Consider the following 22,847-nt stretch of genomic DNA (forward strand, 5'->3'; position numbering starts at 1 on the left):
ACAGTACTCGAGGTGCGGCCTCACCAGAGCTGAATACAGGGGGACGATCACCTCCCTAGCCCTGCTGGTCACACTGTTTCTGATACAAGCCAGGATGCCGTTGGCCTTCTTGGCCACCTGAGCACACTGCTGGCTCATATTCAACCGACTATCGACCATCACTCCCAGGTCCTTCTCTGCCTGGCAGCTCTCCAACCATTCCTCTCCCAGCCTGTAGCTCTGCTTGGGGTTATTGCGCCCCAGGTGCAGGACCCAGCACTTGGCCTTGTAGAACTTCATGCAGTTGACCTCAGCCCATCGGTGCATGTATACCATTGTTCACCCCAGAGCATGCAGTTAAAGACTGTTTTCAGAGCCATAGAAAGCCCACAACAATTAAGACAAAATACTGAACAAAATAAGACTGTCAAGTCTTTTTATTATTGTTTATTATTATTTTTTATTGTTGTTGTTGTTATCCACACTTAGACAACTTAATTACTTAGAGTGACTTATATGAAGAACTCTGTATCAGTATTATAAGGTTCATACATTTATGTGAAAAAGTGTACACAACACAGTGAAACATTCTGTAGATAGAGAGAAGTAGGACCTTTGATAGAAGGGATTATTTCCGAGAGCCTATGTACAAATAAATATAACCTCCATACTATGTACAAACTTATACGCACAGAGAATACACTGATTTAGAGATAAGAGAGTTTCATATAGTGAGTGATGATCCATAAGCACAAACACATGAGAAAAACTGGAATTTTCTGGGGGTTGCTTGGACCAGCTTCCACAGAAATAAATTTATTTATTTATTTATTTATTTATTTATTTTAAGTTTGAAATGAATAAAATGGGGGACTTCACATTTTTCTCTCAATAAGTTGAAAATGAGAGATGGAAGAGTATGAAAACTACAAAGTGAAACAATCAAGCTAAGAAAATTTTATTACAAAAATAGCATCTGATTGTCAATTATAACACGCTTCTATTACTTTCACAAGACAATACAGAGGCTTGATCTTGCCACCTTTATGACAGAAATAATTTTCACTCACACGAGTCAATTCCCCAGAGTCAGAACTGCAAAATTAGGACTGTGTAACAGAGATCTTGGTAATGGAAATGAAGAGAAAACCAAGCAAAATCCCTTTGCCATTACTTGATTTTTACGGGGACTAAAAGAAGTGCCTGATTAGTATCATATAGCCTGACCCTAAAATACTTAATTTCTTTGTAAAAACGATGTGAAAGAAATAATACAACTTTTGTAAACTCACTAATATACAAGGGATTTCCTTTACAGTGATCTCAGTGGGAGAAAGTATTAGAGTGACAGGAAGATTTAATTCTGTCATTGGGCCTGACTCTGTGACCACTGTATTCCCTCTTCTGGGGTGAACAAGGATGGCAGGACTGAGCTCCTGCTGCAAAGGCAGTGTGCAGTGTTTTGTACAGTCTCACAGGGGATCTCAAGAGTATAAGCAAACTCCCTCTGATTTACTCACAGCTTCACTAAGGCAAAACCAGATCCTGCTTTACTGTACATTTGTTTGATAGTATTTTACATCATACCTTAAACAGAGATGTGAAATGGATGCTTCACCTTAAAATTAATTATCCCCTTATTTAGAAACCCAAAGCTAGTCTTCTGGGTTTTTATGGCTTCTTTTTGCATTAAGACAACTATGTGACATAAAATAAAAGTAAAAAAAGTAGTAAAGTGCAAGATCTTTAAAAACGCATACAAATTTCATAGTTTAGATTGATTTTGTATTTGATGAGGGGTGAATTCACAATAAATCTACATGAATGTAAAGTTCATTTGCCATTTTCAACTCACATCATTTCTTACTCAGTCTTGTCCTAGGCTGCTAATGGCTCATTTGGGACCGATGTGGCCAGCTGTGCATTTGGTCTACCCAAGTTGTTACATGGCTTCTAGGCTGGGGCTGACTTAGATCTGGCTGGCTGGGAGCACAGCTCAGCGCCAAGCTCAGGTGGTTACATGGCTTCTGGAGAAGAGATGGCTTATGTCCAGCCATGCTGGAGCTCGAGCAAGGAGGGCGTGCAAGCTGCCTGCACCCACCCAGGCAGACAAGTCCTGAGATGCCGTACACTGTCAGTTAGCAACACACAGCAGGTCCACATGATTTGTCTGGACTACGGGGCTGTGATCCATATATGACTTCGGTATCTGATGGTGCAAGAAATTGTATAAATTCAGTCTGGAAGTTACTCTCCCCAGTCCCAAAGGAAATGACTGGTATCTCGGCAATGATAACTGATAGCAACATAAGTTGCTACCATAACTGATAGCAACAGCTCCAAGAAGGAACATTTGTAACATCAGCCAGGAGCCCTGTTGGAGAGCTGCAGCAGGACTCTGCACCATTCAGTGCAAACTATCCCATTTGCTAATCTGGCAATCACCTTCTGCAGATATGTCTTCACCTACGAGTTCTCACATCAAACTTCTCAGGAACAGCTCAGAGGAGCTAAGCATGCCTCTTTCTCAGTTAGCTGTGTCATTGTTATTTACAAGAGGTAAAATGGTTTCCAAGAATACAAGTGAATGCAATTTTTCTCCTTGAACATAGCTCCTAGGACAATTCTGCGTGTTACATGAGAGCATTTATGAAATACAGGATCCTAGGATAAAAATCTGTATCTTGTCCAAGTAAATAGCAGAAAGCTTCTGGATGTCAGTGGGCCAGTTGTTGGAGAAGGGATTATTTCTTTGTTATAAATTAAATAAATCTATTTGATCCAGACTCATATTTGATTTAGAACCCAAGATGGAACACAAGATGCTACCTTAAGGAATTACTGCTGACAGGAGAAGCATTAAAAAAATGTATTTCCCTATTTCTCTAATTATGTAATGAAATAAAAGACAACCAGAGAAATAATCCCTTAAAAAACGCCCAAACATTAAAAATATTTCTAAGCATCTATTTCTTATAGTATAGATTAACCACATGTTTAATATACCTACCTCTTTATGGACCTTCATATCCACACACAACAGTACCATGAATGACAGTTACCATAAACTACTTCAGAGTAGCATATATGGAAAATACATAGCAAGTTCATTGCCAGTACAAACATCAAATGACATTTAGATAAGTTTCTTTGTCTCCCACTGTGCTTTATGGTTCATGAGGATTATGCAGACATCAACATCTATTGAATAAATAAGCATAGGCATATCGGCACAGAAAGCCTGTCTGCACTACACAAAAGCACTAACTCTCAGTAGAATAGATAATTTTAAAATGCCCAGAAATTTGCTGAAAATTTTTCCCATGTCTACATGTAGTTCTTGAAGAAACCATCCTCATATTGCACTTCTATAGCATCTACCCTACAGATTCCACCATGGTGGCTTATGCAAGAGGAAGCGGGCTTTTGTTTGGCCTGGTTTGCTATGGTTGTGTGTAAAACAGCAAATTCTTGCAGGACTTCAATGGTGTTTTGCAGGTGAGGCCCATTTTCTTCTTTAATTCCAATGAAGACAGTGCCAAAAATGTTTACAACAGGTTATAATCTGATCCATAATCATACTAGAATGTTACTGGAAATCCATTCCAAAACCCATATCCAACACTGGCTCTGTTCAGGTGTGGTGCTGTGGAGAGGTGTCTACTTAAACTGAAGTCTTATCCTGTACTCTTACCTTACTACAGGTGTTGCCAACATGGGGTTGGCCAGAAAATATTAAGCAATAACAGGATTTTTACTGTAACACCAATTTCTATTTTATATGTATATGCTTCATGAGTATTATGCAGACATCAACTGAATAAATAGGAGCAGGCATACAGGTGCATGAGAAGACTTCTATGCTGATTAGTGCACAGCAGAACTCAGGCAGATTGCAGGACCAGTTTTCTAATAAAGTCATTCAAAACTTTGCCTGACTAAAACAGAAATTTAATTTTGATTTCCAGATTTACAGTTCTGAGAAATGTTGACAGATCCAACAGTGAAACAGCTATGAACAATGGGAAACACCTTATTCTGGAAAAACAGTCAGTGAATTCTAAGGGAGTGATACCGAAGTGATACTACTGTTAAAGCATGGCAATTCAACCATTGCTAAATTTGCTATCAGTGTGAAATAGGAGTGTCCCAGCAAGTGGTGTGCCTTCTGGTGGTGCTGAGCTGGGACAGACTATGAGCATCCAGTCACTGGTTTGCAGCAGCTGCCAGCTGTCCTTCCAGCTTTCCAGCTGATGACTTTCAAATTCCTCCTGCATGGGATAAGAGGTTTCCCTTCTCTCATTCCTCTCTTTCCTCTATCAGCACAGCTATTATTTTTTAGCCAAAGAACACACACTTTTGCAAGGATCCTGGAACAGCTTACTCCAGCAGTTATGCAAACGACTGTCTTCCTTGTGCAGCATAACCAGCTTTCACAAACAGCCTCCTCCAGATGCATCACAGACCTTAAATCTCCCCCATTACCTCTGGAGCTGAGCTACCACCAATAGCAGAGTTATTCAGCCATTTGAATAATGATCCTGCCCAGCAGAGGTGAGGCAGTGGGAACTGTGAGCTGTCTAATTTATCAGGGGTAGAAAATTACTTCTAGTACCTTCCAGGATGAATACATTGATGGGGGCAAGCAGACACAACCAACATCCTCCAGGAAAGAAATGAATCAGATATTTTAAGATAGTGTATGAATGCCATTACGGGATACTAGCCTTAGCCCTGTGCACAGAAGTCTTTCTTCAAGCTGTTCATGCCAGCTTTGGACTGAAATACTCACAGTGTGTAGGGCTTTCAGTCACCTACTCCTTACTCCCTACCTGCCCTCAGTGGGGTAGTAGTCTCTGCTGTTGCTGCCCATGCCTTGCTGTACACATCAGTGTGCTCTTACAACTCCCTAGGTCATGTAGGGCTTTTTTCTTTTCATTACAGGAATCACAATGCAGTGTTTATTAAGCCAGAAGAAAAAAAGCAGGAATAATGCACTGAACAGAGATCAGGCTCTTGTCCTTCCTTGGTTTCTCGATTTGAAAGGTAGACCAGTGAGTCTGAGCATCTTTGATTATTGTAAGTGACACAGACTTACTGCAACCCTGCACATGGTCTTTTAGATCATACTGCCTGCTTCTGCTCACCTGTGAAAGAATCACTTGGGTTATGCTGACAGCCTGTTCTGAGCACTGTCATCAGCAACAGAAAGCATTTGGTGAATCTTCTGAGACAGATTACACTGTAGAGTCAGCTCTGTATTTTGGGACACCTGCTTCATTTGAGCTCACAATGTGGGTCACAGATTATCCTTTGCAGGATTGCTGTTCTTTTCAGCAGAGGGCACTGTATGTATGTACATCTTACCTTTGAGTGCACCCATAGAAACAAATGTTAAGAGACTGGAAGCACTATAGTTAATACAAGTAAGGATTCTGGAGCAATGAAGGATCTTAAATGCATCACTGACAATTTTATGCTCCCAATGAGAGAAGTGTGTGAAGGAGCAAGGGCTATTTTAAGTGTATGGTTAAGATTAAATACTCTTTCTGAATGTAATTCTTTACATAGGACTTAATACTTTAGGATAAGACATGAGCAGAAGACATTGTAACTCCTAGTTTTCTTGCTTTTTACTCAGTAGTATCTTGCATTTTAAATAATATCTCACAACCTTAATATTTCAATATTTTTTAATATGTATTTCTTATGTTTTTCTCTACTGTTGTTTTCTGTCAAGTCCTAGTAGCTGACTACTGTTATATTTACAAACACAGATAATAGGAATACAGTAAACCACAAAGGGGATGAGTGAAAAGCAAACAGCATGGAACACAGGCAGGAAAGCACGGTGACAGCATCAGAAAAACAGACAAGACAAAATGTGCTGAGCCTTCTGCTGCACAGCTGTGAGCATTGCATTGCCATTGTGAGCACAATACAAATACAGAACAATGCTGAAACAGGTCATAGATATATGCTGAAATTTCATGAACTCTAACTGCAAAGAAAGACTTGAAGAAACAAACACCAATTATCTGAAATAATTTCTTAACACCTGTTCCAGTTCTCCCATTTTTTAAAATCATACACACTACAGGAAATATGAGCATTGCCTTTCCTTCGCTCTTTCTTTCTCTCTCTCTTTTGTTCTCAGTTTGTACCTCCTCATCCTCTCAGGATTTCAGTAAGATATTGCATTATCACTCTTTCCTAGACTTCTTTAGACATCCACTCTTCCAGCAATAATGACAAATTTTCATGTAGGTTTCCTGCAGCTCCACTATATTTAAGTTGTTATTTTCTCCTACCTAGTCTCAAGATTTATATAAGCGATAAGAACTGCCTCAGCTTTGTATACCAGCTGGATATTTTTTCCAATAATGTCTATATGTAGCTGTGAAGGTCCTTACACTTCAAGTAATGGACAAAGATAGCTTGTAAAATATATATCCACTTCAGCATTTAGGCTGCCACTTGACAACTACCTCTATTGTCTGTATGAAATACTATGCATAAGCAAATAAGCCTTTTTCTTCTGGCATCAAAAGGCAAACTTATAATGGTAACAGCATCTGAAAGCCATTGGTACTGTTGTTAGTATTGCTGCATTAGAAAAAAAATGTTGTGTTCACATAGTAGTTGTATCATCTCTTTGCATGCTGCATTGGTATTAAAGTAAAGAGCAAATCCCCAGACAGGCTTTGCCTGTGAATAGAGTGAAAATCTGCATCAGTCACAAAATGACCATCCAACATTGTCCCTTCAGTGCTAGAGCTGGAATTTCAGCAGTCTGAAGCATTTTGCAAGATGTAGTAAATCATCAGTAACATCCTGCCAATAGTCTTTATAGCACTGTGATGCAGAGGATCATACATTGGTAACTCCCTAGCTCTGCTGAAATCACATCATGTAAGTCCATCCAAATGAAGAGACGTGCAAGATCTTCCTCGTCTGTGACTCATGCACTCAGTGATTGCTTTCCATTCAGCAGCATCAGCAGATCATCAGATAAATCCCATGTCGAGGTGTGTGTGGGAGGGTGGTCCCTCCCCAAGTCAATATTAGCATTCCCCTTTAGAAGATTATAGCTTCAAGAAATGAATACTCTGTGTGTCTGTGTATACTACTACAGAGAAAAAGTAGTCTGTGGATATGTACCGTAGGCATAGAAGAAAGAATAGCTTTCACTGTCTCAGTGCGTGTGCAGCATCCCCAGTACTGAGGGGCGAGGTTGTTCTGCAGCAAACAAAGAAAACGTTGGCGCAGCTGGCCTCAGCCCTTTGTACGCATCCGCACTGTCCAGCAGCAATCAGTCTTCGCTCCGAGTTCCTCTCTTTGTATCTTTTTCTTTCTCTTCTAAAGCCGAGGAATAGGAGATTTACAAATCTTTCAATTGTTTTTGTTCACTTGCTTTGTTTTTGTTTTGTTTTTGTTGTTTCATTTCGATATATAGATATATTTTGAATAAATAAACTTTTTTTTTTTTTTTTTTTTTTTTTTTTTTTTTTTTTTTCCCCTTAGGAAACAGCACTTTCCACTAGATGGAGACAGGGCACTGGATCACTTTGTCCTCCAGGAGGACGCTGACAATCAGGAATACAAAATAAAGCCCAAACATGAGAAAGCCCAGAATTTTATTCATCCTCCACTTGCAGAAAGCGATGGAGAGGATGACAAAGAGCAGCATGATGAAGAGGAGGACAATCGCACAGAACAGACCATTGCTGCTGACTGTCACTGGGGCAAAGTTGTTAATCATAGCATACAGGAGCCATGGAAGAGGTAGGCTGTTGAAAAAAAGGAAGAAAAAAAAAAAAGAAAGAAAAAAAAAAAAAAGAGAGAAATTGGAAATACATCAGAGATCCACAAAGAAACACTAGAAAATATCTGGAGACACTTCAAAATGCAACCAGAAGCTTCCTGTATAAAATGAAGCAAGAAAATCTTCTACTATGTGCATAAACCTAATTTATCAATGTGCTTGTGGTACTAGGAGAAAACACACGGGATTTAGGGTCCCAGTTTATCTTCCACCAGTTACATCAGTGGAACGTATCCCCCCCTTAGCTGACAGAAATCACCGGACATCCTGTCCTGTCAGTGAGCAGGGAGGACCCTCTCATTTGTTTCCGCATTGCACACCGTATGCAGACAAACCTTCTTCCAAACCTCCCCCAAGGAGGAGGGGGGTCACCTAATTACATGCCCTTCCCCATCCATCCCATCCATTCCCATGTCCATCCTCATGATGAACCAAGGCACTGCCCCAAACATTCAGTCCTTTAAAGTCTTGATCCCCATTTACTTTATAAACCTGTGTTAAAATGTGAACTTCAGCTGAACCTTAGATTAATTTCTATTTCTGTATTTGCTTGCTGTCATTACTTTTCTCATCTCTGATGCTACAGAATGAGGCAACATCCCTCAGGAAGATGTCAAGCTGAAATAAATATTTAAGCTTCCGATTGGCGCTTAGCAGGCTTAGGATACATGAAGAGAGCTGTCAGAAGCTCACAACATTCAAGCTTTGAATAAGCAGCTCAAGAAAGAATAATTCACTATAGCCTCAGTACTAACTAAACCAAACTACAGTGAAACAGTGCCATTTCTGTTGTAAATATGCTAAGCCCAGCAGTCTGTGCTACAGGACAACAGCATTTCCATTGGCAGGAAGACTAAAAATGTGTTAGAAAAATTAAATACTGCAAAAGAAAAAAGTTTTGTAATGAACCTTACGTGCTCGAGGTTGAAACATTTTGTAATGAATAATGTTTTCATATGTTTTGTGGGTTTTATATTACGTTTTATGGATTTTATTTCAAACACTTCTGGGTTAATAGAAAGCTTCTGGGTTAATAGAAAAAAAGGTGGCCAAGCTTTTCTGCAGTGTTTTCTGCCATTAGCTAAGAGATGGAGCCATTTATTATCCACTGTAACTTTGGGATCCAATTTTGTACCAGTGCAGTTGGTGGTGTATTTTCAGCAGCTAACACTACAATCTGTTCTACAGATGTTTCTGACTGGACAATGACTATGATGAGACCTGTTCTTCTGCATGTGTGACAGCAAGAAACAATGAAAAATGGAGAAACAAAGAGTGGGGATAAAGACAGAGCTTGGTTGTACACTTGCTGCACATTTTTGAAATACTGAGGCATAGATTACTACATTCCTGGATCAGGTCTAGCTTGATCTCATTGGGTCCAACAGGAACTTGTATTACAACTGCTTGCCACTTATCCTTACCCTAGAACTGCTGTGAAGCAGTAGAGTGTAAATAGCACACTGCTTCACATAGTGCTTTACAAAAGACTTTTGTGTTAATAGAGAATTGGTTTGTAATTTGGAATTTGTGAGCTATATAAAAAAAAAATAATGTTAACAACTGTATAAAAAGGTCATGTCAACAACGTACTATGAGAGCTACATAAGACATTGACATATGTTTGTTTCTAGCAACAAACACACTGAATGATTCAGGGGCAATGAATTATTCCTTGATTAGTGGCTGTAAAGAAAGTCCTGGCATAAGCCCAGTAAGTAGTAATGTAAGTGAAAAACAGAAACCTAACAAAAGCATAAAAGCTTCAAAAACTCCTACTTGGAACATTTTTATTTTTTTTTTAGTGTGATTTACTTGCCTGGGCAGCTCTTCAACGTATGACACAGAGAATTAGGTAATGATTTTGTAACTAGCCTGTCATAAAAATGTCTATAAACTTCTGAACATTTGAAATGTTAACATTCATTGTATATTTACATTACTGTCTTTTTCAAACATCAGTGTCAGAAAATTGGGGTAGGCAACACCTTGACAAAACCAAGCCAACAATGCCAAGAACAAAACACTTGTTAAAACAGACACAGTTTTCTTGCTGTAGGACTTACCCCACTGTGATGTCAAATATGTTGCTTCCAACAGAACTGGATACAGCCATGTCCCCCAGACCTTTGCGTGCTACAATAACACTGGTAATAAGGTCAGGAATGGATGTGCCAGCAGCTAAAATAGTCAATCCCATGATTTCTTCACTAATACCAATGGTTTCTCCAACCTAAAAGGATTTGAACAAAGACAGAAAAAAAAAAAAAAGAGTTGCATGTGGTGGAGAAATGCTTTCTGCTTTAAACCTGCTTAACCAAAAGTATTATACTGGAGCTTCCTGACCATCTTTGAGAATACAGTCAAGATTGGAGAATTACTGTTTTCACAGACCTCCACATTTCAGGAGAAATATAAGATTGTCACAGAGAACCATGTAGGCACCGACAAGCAGCTACTGATGTCTCAGATGTTACCAGAGTGATTATATCCTGTGGTCAGGGCAACCACAGCTCTCTGAACTACTTTCGATTTACTGAGTAGTGATTTACTTCATCTATCTTTGCAGCTCCTGAATAGAGTGCTACTCAGCATGAGATATATGACGGACTCTGATTCTAAATGGTTTCTCACAGTGCAAAACATGAGGCAGGGCTTGCATTTCATACCAGCATCACCTTCTTACCTGATGTGCCCACCAGACCATTAAGTAAGAAAAAAATGCAATCCAACTGATTGAGCCAAAAAATGTGATAGGGAAAAATTTTCTTGACCTCTGCAAAAGAAACAAAGAAAAGCAGTGAGCACCTATGTTGAAGTCTGCTTTGTTCTATTCTATTCATACTTTAAGTGACCTCTCACTTCTTCTGATCAACTCTTCTGACCACCATATGACCAAGACAAAACTCAGGAGTGCTAAAAGACTGGCTTTCCACACTGGTATATGCTTAGCTGGGCCTCATTCTTGCATTGGCTTTGGTTGCAAATGGATCTATGACAAGATTCACCCCCTAACAAGAGCTTTCATTATGAATGGCAGGTTTTCTGTTGTTTATTTGTATCATATGCTGTTATGTTGCAGTTTGCATATGTGTTGAGTTGAATGAATATTTGGAATCTAAATTTATTAATAAATTCATGCCTGATCAGAAGGAATATTTTCAAATTGTTACATTTTATTCACATATTGATAACGTTCTACAACATCATTCACAGTCACCATAACAGGCTATCACAGGATAGACTGTAAAAAAAATGCATATTCAGAATATATTAGATCATTGGCTTTTCTTGGGAAAATGACTAATTTTTTTCAATTAGAACAGAATAAACATTAAGAATATATTTGCAGTGCTTTGTTTTGTAGAGAAGTTTGTTCTAAAGGAAAAAAAAAAATTAAAACACCCTAAGGCCCTTCATTGAATTTCAAAATCTGTATCACAGTAGAGTAATCTCATTTTCATTTTCAGTATCTCCTTTACTAACACCAAGCTTTGAATAGATGGTATTATTGCAGCCAATGAATGGGTTACATTCATAGTAATGATTTATATACTTATGCATGAGCATGAGTGTATATATATATATATATATACACATATTTGGTTTTGTTTCTTTCCAGTCTTTTGCATCATTCATATTTCCTATTGGCTTGCTACATGTATGTAACAAAAAGTGATTGTTAACAACTAAAGGAAGGAAACATGACTGCAGTACAGTACTGGGTAATCACTGTCTGAATCAAATTACTGTTTAAAAAGAATGAATGCTATCAATCCTGAATGAAACCAGTTCCTTATGGACATCTACCTGCTGAAGAAAATCCTCACCCTTAATGGAAAAAAGGTAAAGTCAGCAATGCTAATTGTGTGCACTCATCTACAGGAAGGAACAATTTAAACATCCATATCAGCCTCAGCAGCGGGTGTGTTGCAGGACACATGGGCACTTTGCATAACGCTAAATTTTGTCCTACAAACTGGGCTTGCAAACATTGACTAGCATGACCTACACAACCCTGTAATTGAATATTCATAACAGTACACATTAAAGATGGAACAGATTTAACAGTGCTCCCAAACCCCATGTAGAAATACTCATATATAAATAACTAGCTGAACTTCTTGGAGCAAGAAAATCATTCCAGTAAGATGTTTTAAATGAATTATTTTTAAATATAGGGATAGTCACAATGGCATCTGAAAATTATTTTTTTTCTTTAAGTTCCACTCCTGTCACAAGCACTGTTTCTAGAACTGCCTAAGCAACTTTAGTTGATCTGCTTCTTAACTTTATGGAGCAAGCAATGAGTTTTCAAAACAGAGTTCTGAACATTTATTAATTTAGAAAATCTAGCAATGAACTTCCGATGCTGAAACTTATTCAGAAATCAGATGCACCTTTTATTTTAAACTCACAACTTTAAATGTACTGGGGGACATACTAAAAGACTAGCACTTCTTTTCGAGCATTGTTAACAGTCACATATTTCAACTTTCAACATTTTTTGCCTTCTGCATAAAAAGGATTTTTTTTGCAACACATATGGTGAATGAGATGATGAAGTAATAAACTTGTCACAGCTGGTCAGAAAATACAAACAAGAGCACATCATAGCAGTGAAACTTGAATAATCAATATAAAACACTCAAGAAATAAGCATACATTGGCTTACAATACAGCAATACAATCTAATACAGCAATAGCTGTACTGGCCAGTAATAGCTGTCTGACTAATGAAAATACAGGATTATATACACTGAACAGTTCTTGTAAAATAACTGGGCTTTGTTTATCTGAGTCAGATAGACAGAACATGGAGAATTGGATGGTTAAGGACTATCAGTCAGAAACTTTGCAATGTGTCTGTTCCCAGACTGTCTTAGCCAATCCCCCTCCAGAAAAACTGATAGGCAGCCATTTGAGATTACGGGCACTTTAATAGACTTAATAGTTTAATTACCAATTTTAAAAGGAGGAACACTTAAACTCAAAAAGGGCAAAATTCAAAGCTTGTGCAGATTACAGGTGATGAAATCATGAAGGGACTCCATAGATGCTGCTGTATAATTTGCATATAGATTAAATTTTTAAAAAGGAACAGTGATGGCACTCTTTTTTGTTGCTGTTGTTTTTCCTGATGCTGGATTTTATTTCCAGAGTAAAATAATAATCATGCCTATTTTGTAACCGTTGGCAGCATTCTTTTGAGGTTTATCTCTTTGTAGCTCGTTACCTCTTGGGAATATACAGAGCTGCAAATTACAAGTATTTTCCTAAAAGAATTAGTCAGAAAAAACAGAGAGCAATTCTCTCCACCTTTTCTGGTAGCTGTTGTGATGGTTGCCTTACAAAGAGAGAGAGCCCAGTTTATTACCAATTGGTTTTGTTGTGGTCATGGTAACAGACAAAGGAGAAAAGCCATGGTTCATTCAGTTTGTATGCTATTTTCTTTTAACAGAGAAAGAATTTCGTAGCTTTGCTGTACATTGGTTGGTTTGGTACTTTTCCTGTCTATCAGTAACCTTAAGGACATTTTTCTTGGTACATTTCTGTATTGAATTCATGTCAGCGTCTGAAAAACAGGACTTGAAAACAAGTAGCAAGAATGATCAAAGTATGTTGAAAAGTGAAGATTTTTCTTCTAAGAGTCTGATCCTGAAAGATAGTGAGTACCTAATGATTTGTAAGGTACCTGTCTTAATTTTAGCTGCTTTTATTACTGATATCTTTTTTTTTCTTTTTTTTTTTTCTTTTTTTTTTCTTTTTTTTTTTTTTTTATTCCCTTTAACCTGAATGAATCATATGTTTGTCTCATGCATAAATTTATCTGTATTGCAAGCTTTGATTTTCCTTCCATACTTGACAGTGCTTAAATCTGATTACTCAGAACCTGTTCCTGTAACTGGATCTGTGAAGGAACATCTTGTCCTTGTCCCCTTGGTAACAGTGTATCTCTGTGTGGCAAGGAGAGTTCATGTAAGTTCTTGCTGGTAATGGGAATTTTCAGAGATGCAATGAACTGCCCCATATGGGTCCAGTCATAACAGGATTGGACTGCAGATAGCCATTTTTCTGGCCTGTAATACAAAGGGATGGACACTGCAGTATGACTATAACAAATGAGATGGTGTTCAATGTCTGCCACAGGCCCCTAGGTCACCTTAGTCATGTTGTTTTCCCTTCAACATTTCAGTATCCCTAACTGTAAAAAGTAGATGGTTGTGCTTATAACCTTCGTAGAATCACTGGGAAAATGTGTTCTATTAGTATAGGAAAAAATATATTTATATTGTTCAAAACACCTGAACAAAAAGTCAACTACAAGATTCCGAAGGGGTGCACCTGCTTCTGCTGTACTCCCAGTAACATTGTTGATGTTACAGTAAGGATTTTCATGTACACTTGTTTTATGTGAGCAGGTATAGTTAAGGCAATAAACACAGATTAAAACATGTCAGCTATTGAATCAGCTGAGGAGTTAACTGACCTACTCCGTAATCTACTGTAGGTATATATAAATCTGCATATCTATGCACCAGAGCATAATAAGGCAGCAAGGATTTTGTAAATTTCATAACTGGAGTCCTTGTATATGAAGTAATTTTGCTAGAGTTTCTGGACCTCAAGGAGCAAGATATAGCTTGGTCTAGTATTAGTAAATGCAGTCAAACCTTCTCCATTAAGTGGAGGTAAAATATATTTTAGAAAACAAACTCTGGGAGGGAAGAAGAACTCATTTTTGAAAAGTGGATACCCACAGAGGATGTCAAAGCTCCATATGGCCTCTCAAATCAGTATTTAGCACACTAGTGTTCATTTTATATACCCACATGCTAATCTGAGCATCCTGATGGAGAATTTGGGTTTCTAACTAAAATTACCACACTCGCAAATTGAGCCCCTGACAGTAGGCCTACCTACAAAATCTATTTAAATATTGTTTTAGTGTTTTAACTTTTGCCTCACAGATTTCATGGAAACTTGTTTTCTGATGCACATGCTGAGCTGTTAAATTGTGTTTTCTTTTTGTTAGGAAAGGAAGAGAGGGGATGGCACACAGGCATAAGTGAGAATATTTTAGAGACAAACACTCTAATGAAGTGTCCTTGAAAAGTTAGACAGCTGGGCACAGAGAATTGATGCAACCATCTGGTTAATTCTTTGACAGTAATGTTCAAAGTAAGCAGCTTGTCATATTGATACAGCCTGTTACCTCTGCTGTTATTATTATATATAATTATAAACTGCATTGTTTTTGCTTTTGTGTAAAAAAATATGTATACCTTTCATTGAATGATATTTTAAAACTTAAAAAATATTCACACATATTACACAGTTGCATATCAAGAGATATTCACTTTTCCAAAGCCACTGTTGTAACAACTGTTCTCATTTGTGCAGTATAGAACATTGGGCAAGTTTTTACATTCAATGGAAAGAAACAAAATTCAAAATAATGAACATCCTTATTTTTTAGCATCTGAGTACTTGCTCATTTAGGCTCAAATCATGAAAAAAAGTATAGAGGTGGTTTTGAATAATAAGAGGTGGGGGGAGGTGAGGAAGCATAATTAAAGAAACAAACAATCTGGAAATTCATTTAGTGTGTCTTTCTGTGTTACCAAACAAAAGTGTTTACCAGAGTTGTTTGAAAACTTAAAGAAAATAAAGCTTGAAAACTGGAAGGGAAAATGTCAGTTTATGTCCTTTGAGAAACCCTTATCTAAAAACAAATCAGAGGTCTTATTTTAGCTTGTTTCTTGCACTGAATTGCAATTTTTGGTTGTGTGGGATGGGAAATGTGATAAGGAAGAAAAAATAATTCTGGGTGTTGGTTTATAACCTTTTAAGCTGTACATCACTCTCTTGCAGCAGTTTTAAGTCTATTTTTGATCCAGAAAGGAAAAGAGATTAAAACACTACTAAAGGATTTTTCCATCTATCACATCTATTGACTTCTTTTTTACAGTTCTTTTACTTTCCATGAACCTCCCCAGTCAGGATTATATGGATATGTGAGTGTAAATGTGGTAACACTTGACAGCTTGTCATTTTATATAATTTCTATTAAGAAGAAGGTTTACAAGGCTTCAAGCCAAGTTGGGGATAAAAATTAAAGTGTTTTACACATGTAATGATTTCTGGATTTTGTTCTAGTATGAAATTTAAAGATGGTGAGTAGAAGGCAGAGGTGTAGTAGAAAATGCATATCATTATTTTTGAACCACTGAGAAAGTCTAGACAGTCTAATATTCTTTCTAGTTTCACCCTTTAGGGCACTGAAAATGGGCAGACTTCCTCAGCACTTACGTGATGTTCAATGGAAATCTAGACATGCAGATGTGAAATCCCCAAAGAAATTTGAAGAGCTTTCACTTTGCGTCACAAAATATTAATGAATATGAATGGCAATTTTTATAGATCTATTACCAACCAGTTGTCCATAAGCACCCATTTGAAGATTTGAAGATTAATGATGTGGCTTCCCCAAAGAAGAAACTTATAAACATAAATAATTAATTCTATTTTTACATAAATTCACTGCAGTCTCTTTCTGGATGTTGGCATTTAGCTAGAGAATCTCCAGCTGTGTAGAACACATGGACTTGTAAAGCCAGTTACTCACGGGATTTCTGACATCTGGGAGTGAAGCCCACAGTGGAAACACAATGGGTAATACAACAAGGTAGGTGAGCTGCTTGCGTGGGGTGTCAGGCCAGGCCAGGCTGAGTGGCTGGTCCTCATCCTCTTCATTCTGTAAAACAAACTGCAGTGAGCAGAGTATTGAAGTGGATAAATGGGGCTAGGGATTGTTTAAATTGCGGCCATTAGGACTGTACTGTATTTCAGTAAGAACGCAGGGGGTCTGAAAACATCATATTAACACCACATCTTCCTAGCAACATTAGCTAGAACAGTCAGATGGTTTGGGCCAGGCTATGTGGTATCTTTCCAGCACAGGCTGCCTGACAGTGTCTGACTGCATCTATACTGACAGTGATGCTGGTCCCTTGGGATGCATGGAGAAGTGTTGCACCTTCTCCCTGGAGGGGAGCAACACCTGCTTTGTGCCTCTGATACGTTATTTCATCTTCCTGCAGGCTCTCCCCTGGGATATGTGCTTGTCTAACCAGAGATCAAAACTGGTCTGGACTGCCCCAGTTCTGACCAAATAGATTGATATTTGTATAAATATATGTGTGGTGGTACACACGCACAGATACATGCATATATGCATAACAACTATATATATGTGAATACATGTATATACATGTATACATATACACATATATAACTTTTTAAGCTCTTCTGAGTAATTTAAACATTACTTTTCAAGATACATGTGCATGTATTCCCTTGTTGAAAGGACCATAGGAAAATTCAGGCTGGCAGGGACCTGAGGAGCAACCCTGCTCAGGCTGCTCAGAACTTTGCCCAGCTGGGATTTGAAACCCCACCCCAGAGGTGAAATCACTTGACACTTCCGTGCTCTGGCTCCACAGCTGAGCTGTTCAGGTGAGGAAAAGTCTTCTCATCTCCACCATGAGCCACTTGTGTTTAGACCTGCCACAACACAGCAGTCTTCTTCACAACTTAAAACAACATAAAACTAAAAGAAATTCATTCCTCTCTTATTTGAGTAGCTGATTCTAACATCAGTCTTTAATATCCTTTTATATGTAAGATCTTCACCTCTCATCTGTATTACAGAGTTGATGTATAGAGACCTTTTCCCCGACAGAAAACATTCCAGCTGCCACACGTTTCTCTTTCCCTAGTTTGCCTCTGCCAACAAAATGGAGCCCTTTAGACTGCTGCAGAAATAAAGCAAAGTAAGCACATTTCAGCCTTTTGGGTCTACATTTAAAAACAACCTATTAACTTTTATGGCAGGTAGGCAATGACTCTAGAATTGCACATGGATCTAACATTGCATAGAATATGGCAAAAGGGAAAAAAATGGCCTAAATGGTCTGTCAGACAGAGGTGTATAATGCAAATCCTATTCAGACTGTGGAAAGATTTTTCTAGAGAGCTCCATGAAGTAAGTCCATGAATAAGTCCCTCCAAAAAAACAGTTGCATGGGGAATAATCAACGGGAGTTAGATATTTGTGCACACCTACTGAACTACAGTCTTATTGGCATCATGGAGACATGGTGGGATGGCTCCCATGACTAGAATGTTGGAATGGAGCGATACAGGCTCTTTAGGAAGGACAGGCAGGGGAAAAAACGGAGCAGCTGGAGTGTGTGGAGCTCTGCCTGGGAGTGGGTGAGGAGCTGGCAGAGCCTCCCTAAAGGGAGGGCAGGGACAGGTGACATTGTAGTGGGGGTCTGCTACAGGCCACCTGATCAGGAAGACCAAGCAGCTGAGGCCCTCCACAGGAAGAGAGAAGCAGCCTCATGTTTACAAGCCCTGGTCCTCATGGGGTACTTCAGCCACTCTGGCATCTGTTGGAGGGACAGCACAGCAGGGCACAGGCAATTCAGTAGGTTCTTGGAGAACAAGGAGAGGTGTTATGTTGGACCTTGTTCTCACCAGTAAGGAAGGGCTGGTGGGGAATGTGAAACTCAAGAGCAGCATTGGCTGCAGTGACCATGAAATGCTGGAGTTCAAGATCCTGAGGACAGAGAACAAGGTGCACAGCAAGCTCGATACCCTGTACTTTAGAAAAACATACTTTGTTTTCTTCAAGGTTCTACATGGCAGAGTACCACAGGATAAAGCTCTGGAGGGAAAGGGAGCCCAAGAAAGGTAGTTAATATTCAAGGATCACCTCCTGCAAACTCAGGAGCAATGCATCACAACAAAGAAGAAGTCAGACAAAAATGCCAGGAGGACTGCACTGATGGACAATGAGATCCTGTCCAAACTCAAAAGAAGGCCTACAGAGAATGGAATCAAGGACAGATAGCCTGGGAGGAATACAGAGAAGTTATACGAGCAGCCAGGGATCACATTAGAAATGCAAAAGCCTTTATAGAATTATATATGGCCAGGAACATCAAGAGCAACAAGAAAAGCTTCTTCAGATTTGTCAGTAATAAAAAGAAAGGCTAGAGAAAGTGTGGACCCTCTCTGGAAGAGACCTGGTCACCTGCGATATGGAAAAGGCTCAATGTCTCAAAGGCTCAATGAAGTACTCAATGGCTTTCTGCCTCAATTTTCACCAGCAAGTGCTGTAGCCACACAGCCAAACTCACAGAAGGCAAAGGCAATGACTGGGAGAGTAAAGAACTGCCCACTGTGGGAGATCAGGTATTCTACCTGGACTTGTGGAAAGCATTTGACACTGTCCTACACAACATCCTTAACTCTAAATCAGAGAAACGTGGATTTGATGAATGGACCACTTGTTGGTTAAGAAATTGCCTGAATGGTTGCACTCAAAGAGTTGCAGTCAGTGGATCAATGTCCAAGTGGAGACCAGTGAAAACTGGTGTTCTGAAGGGGTTTGTAGTGGGACTGACAATGTTTAAAATCTTTGTTGGTGATATGGACAGTGCAAACGAGTGTTCCCTCAGCATGTTTGCAGATGGCACCATGCTGTGCCACTGGTGATGACACCAGCAGTTGACATGATGGCAGGAAGACATGCCATCCAGAGGGACCTTGGCAGGCTTGAGAGGTGGGCCTAGGCAAACCTCGTTAAGTTCAAGGCCAGGTGCAAGGTCATGTATATAGGTCTGGGAAATCCCAGGCACAAATGTGGGCTGGGCAGAGAAAGGATTGACAGCAGCCCTGAGGAGAAGGACTTGGGGGTGTTGGTTGATAAGAAGCTCAACATGAGCCAGCAATGTGCGCTTGCAACCCAGAAAGCCAGCTGTATCCTGGGCTGCATCAAAAGAAGCATGGCCAGTGGGTTAAGGAAGGTGATTCTTCTCCTCTGCTCTGCTTCATGAGACATGAGACCCCACCTGGAATACTGTTCTGCGGTTGCCAGCACAAGAAGGACATGGACCTGTTGGAGCGAGTCCAGAGGAGAGCCATGAGGATGATCAGACAGATGGATCATCCTCCTGTGAAAACACATTGCGAGGACTTGGAGTTGTTCGGTCTGAGAAGAGAAGGCTCAGGTGAGACTTATAGAAGCCTTCCAGTACCTAAAGGGGTCTACAAAAAGCTGGGGAGGGACTCTGTGTCAGGGAGTGGAGTAATAGGACAAGTAGTATTGGCTTTAAATTGAAAGAGGGCAGATTTAGATTAGATGTTACGAGAAAATTCTTCACTCAGTGGGCAGTGAGGCACTGGAAAAGGTTGCCCAGAGAAACTGTGAATGCCCCATCCCTGGAAGTGTTCAAGGCCAGGCTGGATGGGGCTTTGGGCATCCTGGTCTAGTTTGTGCTGCTCCTGCCTGAGAAATCAGTCCTTTCTGCAATGGACCTGTTACTCTTCCCATAGATTGTGAGATATTACCCTTTCTTAACATTGCTTACATAAGCCTTATGACAAATGCTATAAAAAGCAGTCATTTAAACGACCACATCAGTTACCTTTATGAGCAAAAGAATTGTTGATGAAATGTCACCATATGTTGGTATTGTTCATAACATTTTCTACTTATTGCTTATTTTGGTTGAAGATCCAGTCTTAATTATTCAACAATTAATTGTTGAATATAGTTCAACTCCTCAATCGCCATGAAGTGATAAGATCCTAGACAAACAAGCCCACCTCTTCCCTTAGGCTCTCCTGACATGGAGATGTATGACTATGTCACCTGACATATGTGTACTGAAGTAAGCTCCTGTTTTCCTCTTGACGCATTGACAGACTGTAGCTATTTTGGGGATTATATGCTGATGTCAACAGAATACTGGGTTTTGTTAACCCCTATACTTTGTGAAACTCTCAACTTTTGTGATTCTAAGATGGCAGTAAAGTGTCTAGGTCGTAATTGCTATTGTTGTTAAAAGATTTTAAAAACACATATGTAGACACAATTTGTAACACTCCACACAGCACTTAAGAGGCTACTGAGCAGCTAAGAAGCTAGCCTTTGCCTTTAGCTTGCAGCTCTGTACCCTTTGGTAGATGATCAGTACCTCACAGCTATAACATATTGAATCCTGACTTTTGGGGGACTATGTTGGTGCAGTAGTTTGTGTGGTTACTTCCTAAAATGCAAATCCATTCCTTTTCCATTTTGGTAGATGCTCTTACAGTGGGAAAACCAAACTGAGCTGGATGTTCAGCTTTGAAATGTGATGATTGAGATAAAATTTGAGCACAAAAGGACCAATCGAAGGGTTGCCTAGGTAACTTTTTCAGAGTGGCCTGTGTATAATTCAAGCAGCAGATTCAGCAGGAATAAAGCTCCATAAATGACTGCTTCATAGAGTACCAAAGGACAAAGTATTTTCTGAAATTGTCATCTTTAAATATTAGCCATGATCAATAACCACATTTAATTATTACAAAATCTTTATGATAGTCTAAGTTTGCACATGAGTTTGTGCAATACTGGTGCACACATTATTTCAGCAATGGTCCTCATTCTGGTCTTGTGCCTGTGTCAAACAACATTGCTGTAGCATGAGCACAAAAGCAATACGAAAGGCAGTAGCAAAGCAGCACAAAGAATTACATCTGGAGGTCTTCCAGATGTGTCCTGGGGAATCTAGTTCCATATTTATGAGACGTTTTCACCTTCAGGTTGTACTGCCTCATCCATCTCCCTGTGATAACTGCACTCAAAATATATACCCAAACTTGAGCTCACAGTGCAGTAGGGCAAAACTAATTTTCCTTGTATCTCCAGGATGCATGAAAGATGCTACAGAGTGGATCTCCACTTCCCATTTCATATAAATCAGAATCAGCATCTGATTTTCAAATGCTGATTTTCCAAAAATCAGTAGAAGTAAGGATGTTAAACACAGTTGTAAATCTAGCTTGCATGAATTTCAAAGCAATTCTGAACTTCTTCAATGAGGTTGAAGAAATGAAAAGGAAAGAATTTTCACAGCTATAAAACCACACTAATGTGGGTTTATGCTCTGGACAACACTGAGATACAAAACGACTTAGCACAGATTTATGTTGGAGATTGCATACACTGTCTGTGGTTTCAACCTATCTGCAGTGAACATACTCCCTATGCATACTTGCTGTTTTCAGGAACTGATACTGAAGCAATATTTTTGATTTCTTCTAATCTGTGTGATGAAAACTCAATTGCAAGGTTACATGCACTTCAATTCTACAATGCCAAGAAGAAATACTTAATGATATACATGGTGGAGTTCAACTACCTACAAATAGACATGTTGGTGCCATTTGAGGCACCTTCTGGCATCTCATTTGACCTCCTGGTACATAATCAGAAACACAGAATATTCTGCTGTTTTATAACAGACCTGCCACCACACTGATAAGTGATTTGAGGGAGGTGGGAGAGGATCAAGTAGTAAAAAATCTCTACAGTTTTGTATAATATGGCAAGATTGCTAGGCCAAGAGGATAGAAACAGCCACACTAAGTCATAGGGGTCTGGAGAACAGGTCTTATGAGGAGAGGCTGAGGGAGCTGGGGTTGTTCAGCCTGGAGAAAAGGAGGCTCAGGGGTGACCTTATCACTCTTTATAAGTACATTAAAGGAGGCTGTAGTGAGGTGGGGCTTGGTCTATTCTTCCATGTGCCTGGTGACAGGATGAGGGGGAACAGGCCAAAATTTTGCCAGGGGTGATTTAGGTTGGATATTAGGAAGAACTTATTTACCAAAAGGGTTGTTAGGCATTGGAATGGGCTGCCCAGGGAAGTAGTTGAGTCACCATCCCTGGAGGTCTTTAAAAGACATTTAGATGTTGAACTTAGCGATATGGTTTAGTGGAGGACTGATTAGTGTTGGGACAGAGGTTGGACTCGATGATCTTGAGGTCTCTTCCAACATAGACAATTCTGTGACTCTGTGATACACAGAGACCATTTAGATCAGTATTTTGCTTCTGGCAATAGCCAGACATAGGTACTCACAGAAGAAACATTGGAATGTGTCATATGTTTTCATCTTCCTTGAATTAAAGGTTTAGCCAGAA

The 22,847-nt window shown here is 39.3% G+C and overlaps 1 protein-coding gene across 4 annotated transcripts in view; it reads right to left on the minus strand.

The window, feature by feature from the left end:
- Window positions 1–362: 362 nt before the first annotated feature.
- The window catches only part of SLC24A2 (solute carrier family 24 member 2), a 122,541-nt gene continuing 100,056 nt past the window's right edge, over window positions 363–22,847 (minus strand). For all 4 annotated transcript variants that reach the window (XM_084504910.1, XM_084504908.1, XM_084504909.1 and 1 more), the window contains 4 exons: window positions 16,434–16,562; window positions 10,491–10,580; window positions 9,871–10,037; window positions 363–7,769 (listed from right to left, as the gene is read on the minus strand). In XM_084504910.1, the coding sequence (XP_084361036.1) occupies window positions 7,520–7,769; window positions 9,871–10,037; window positions 10,491–10,580; window positions 16,434–16,562 (636 nt within the window). In that variant the 3' untranslated portion in view covers window positions 363–7,519. The remainder of the gene's footprint in view (window positions 7,770–9,870; window positions 10,038–10,490; window positions 10,581–16,433; window positions 16,563–22,847) is intronic.

This window comes from Aythya ferina (assembly GCF_964211825.1).
Source record: "Aythya ferina genome assembly, chromosome: Z".
Lineage (NCBI taxonomy): Eukaryota > Metazoa > Chordata > Aves > Anseriformes > Anatidae > Aythya > Aythya ferina.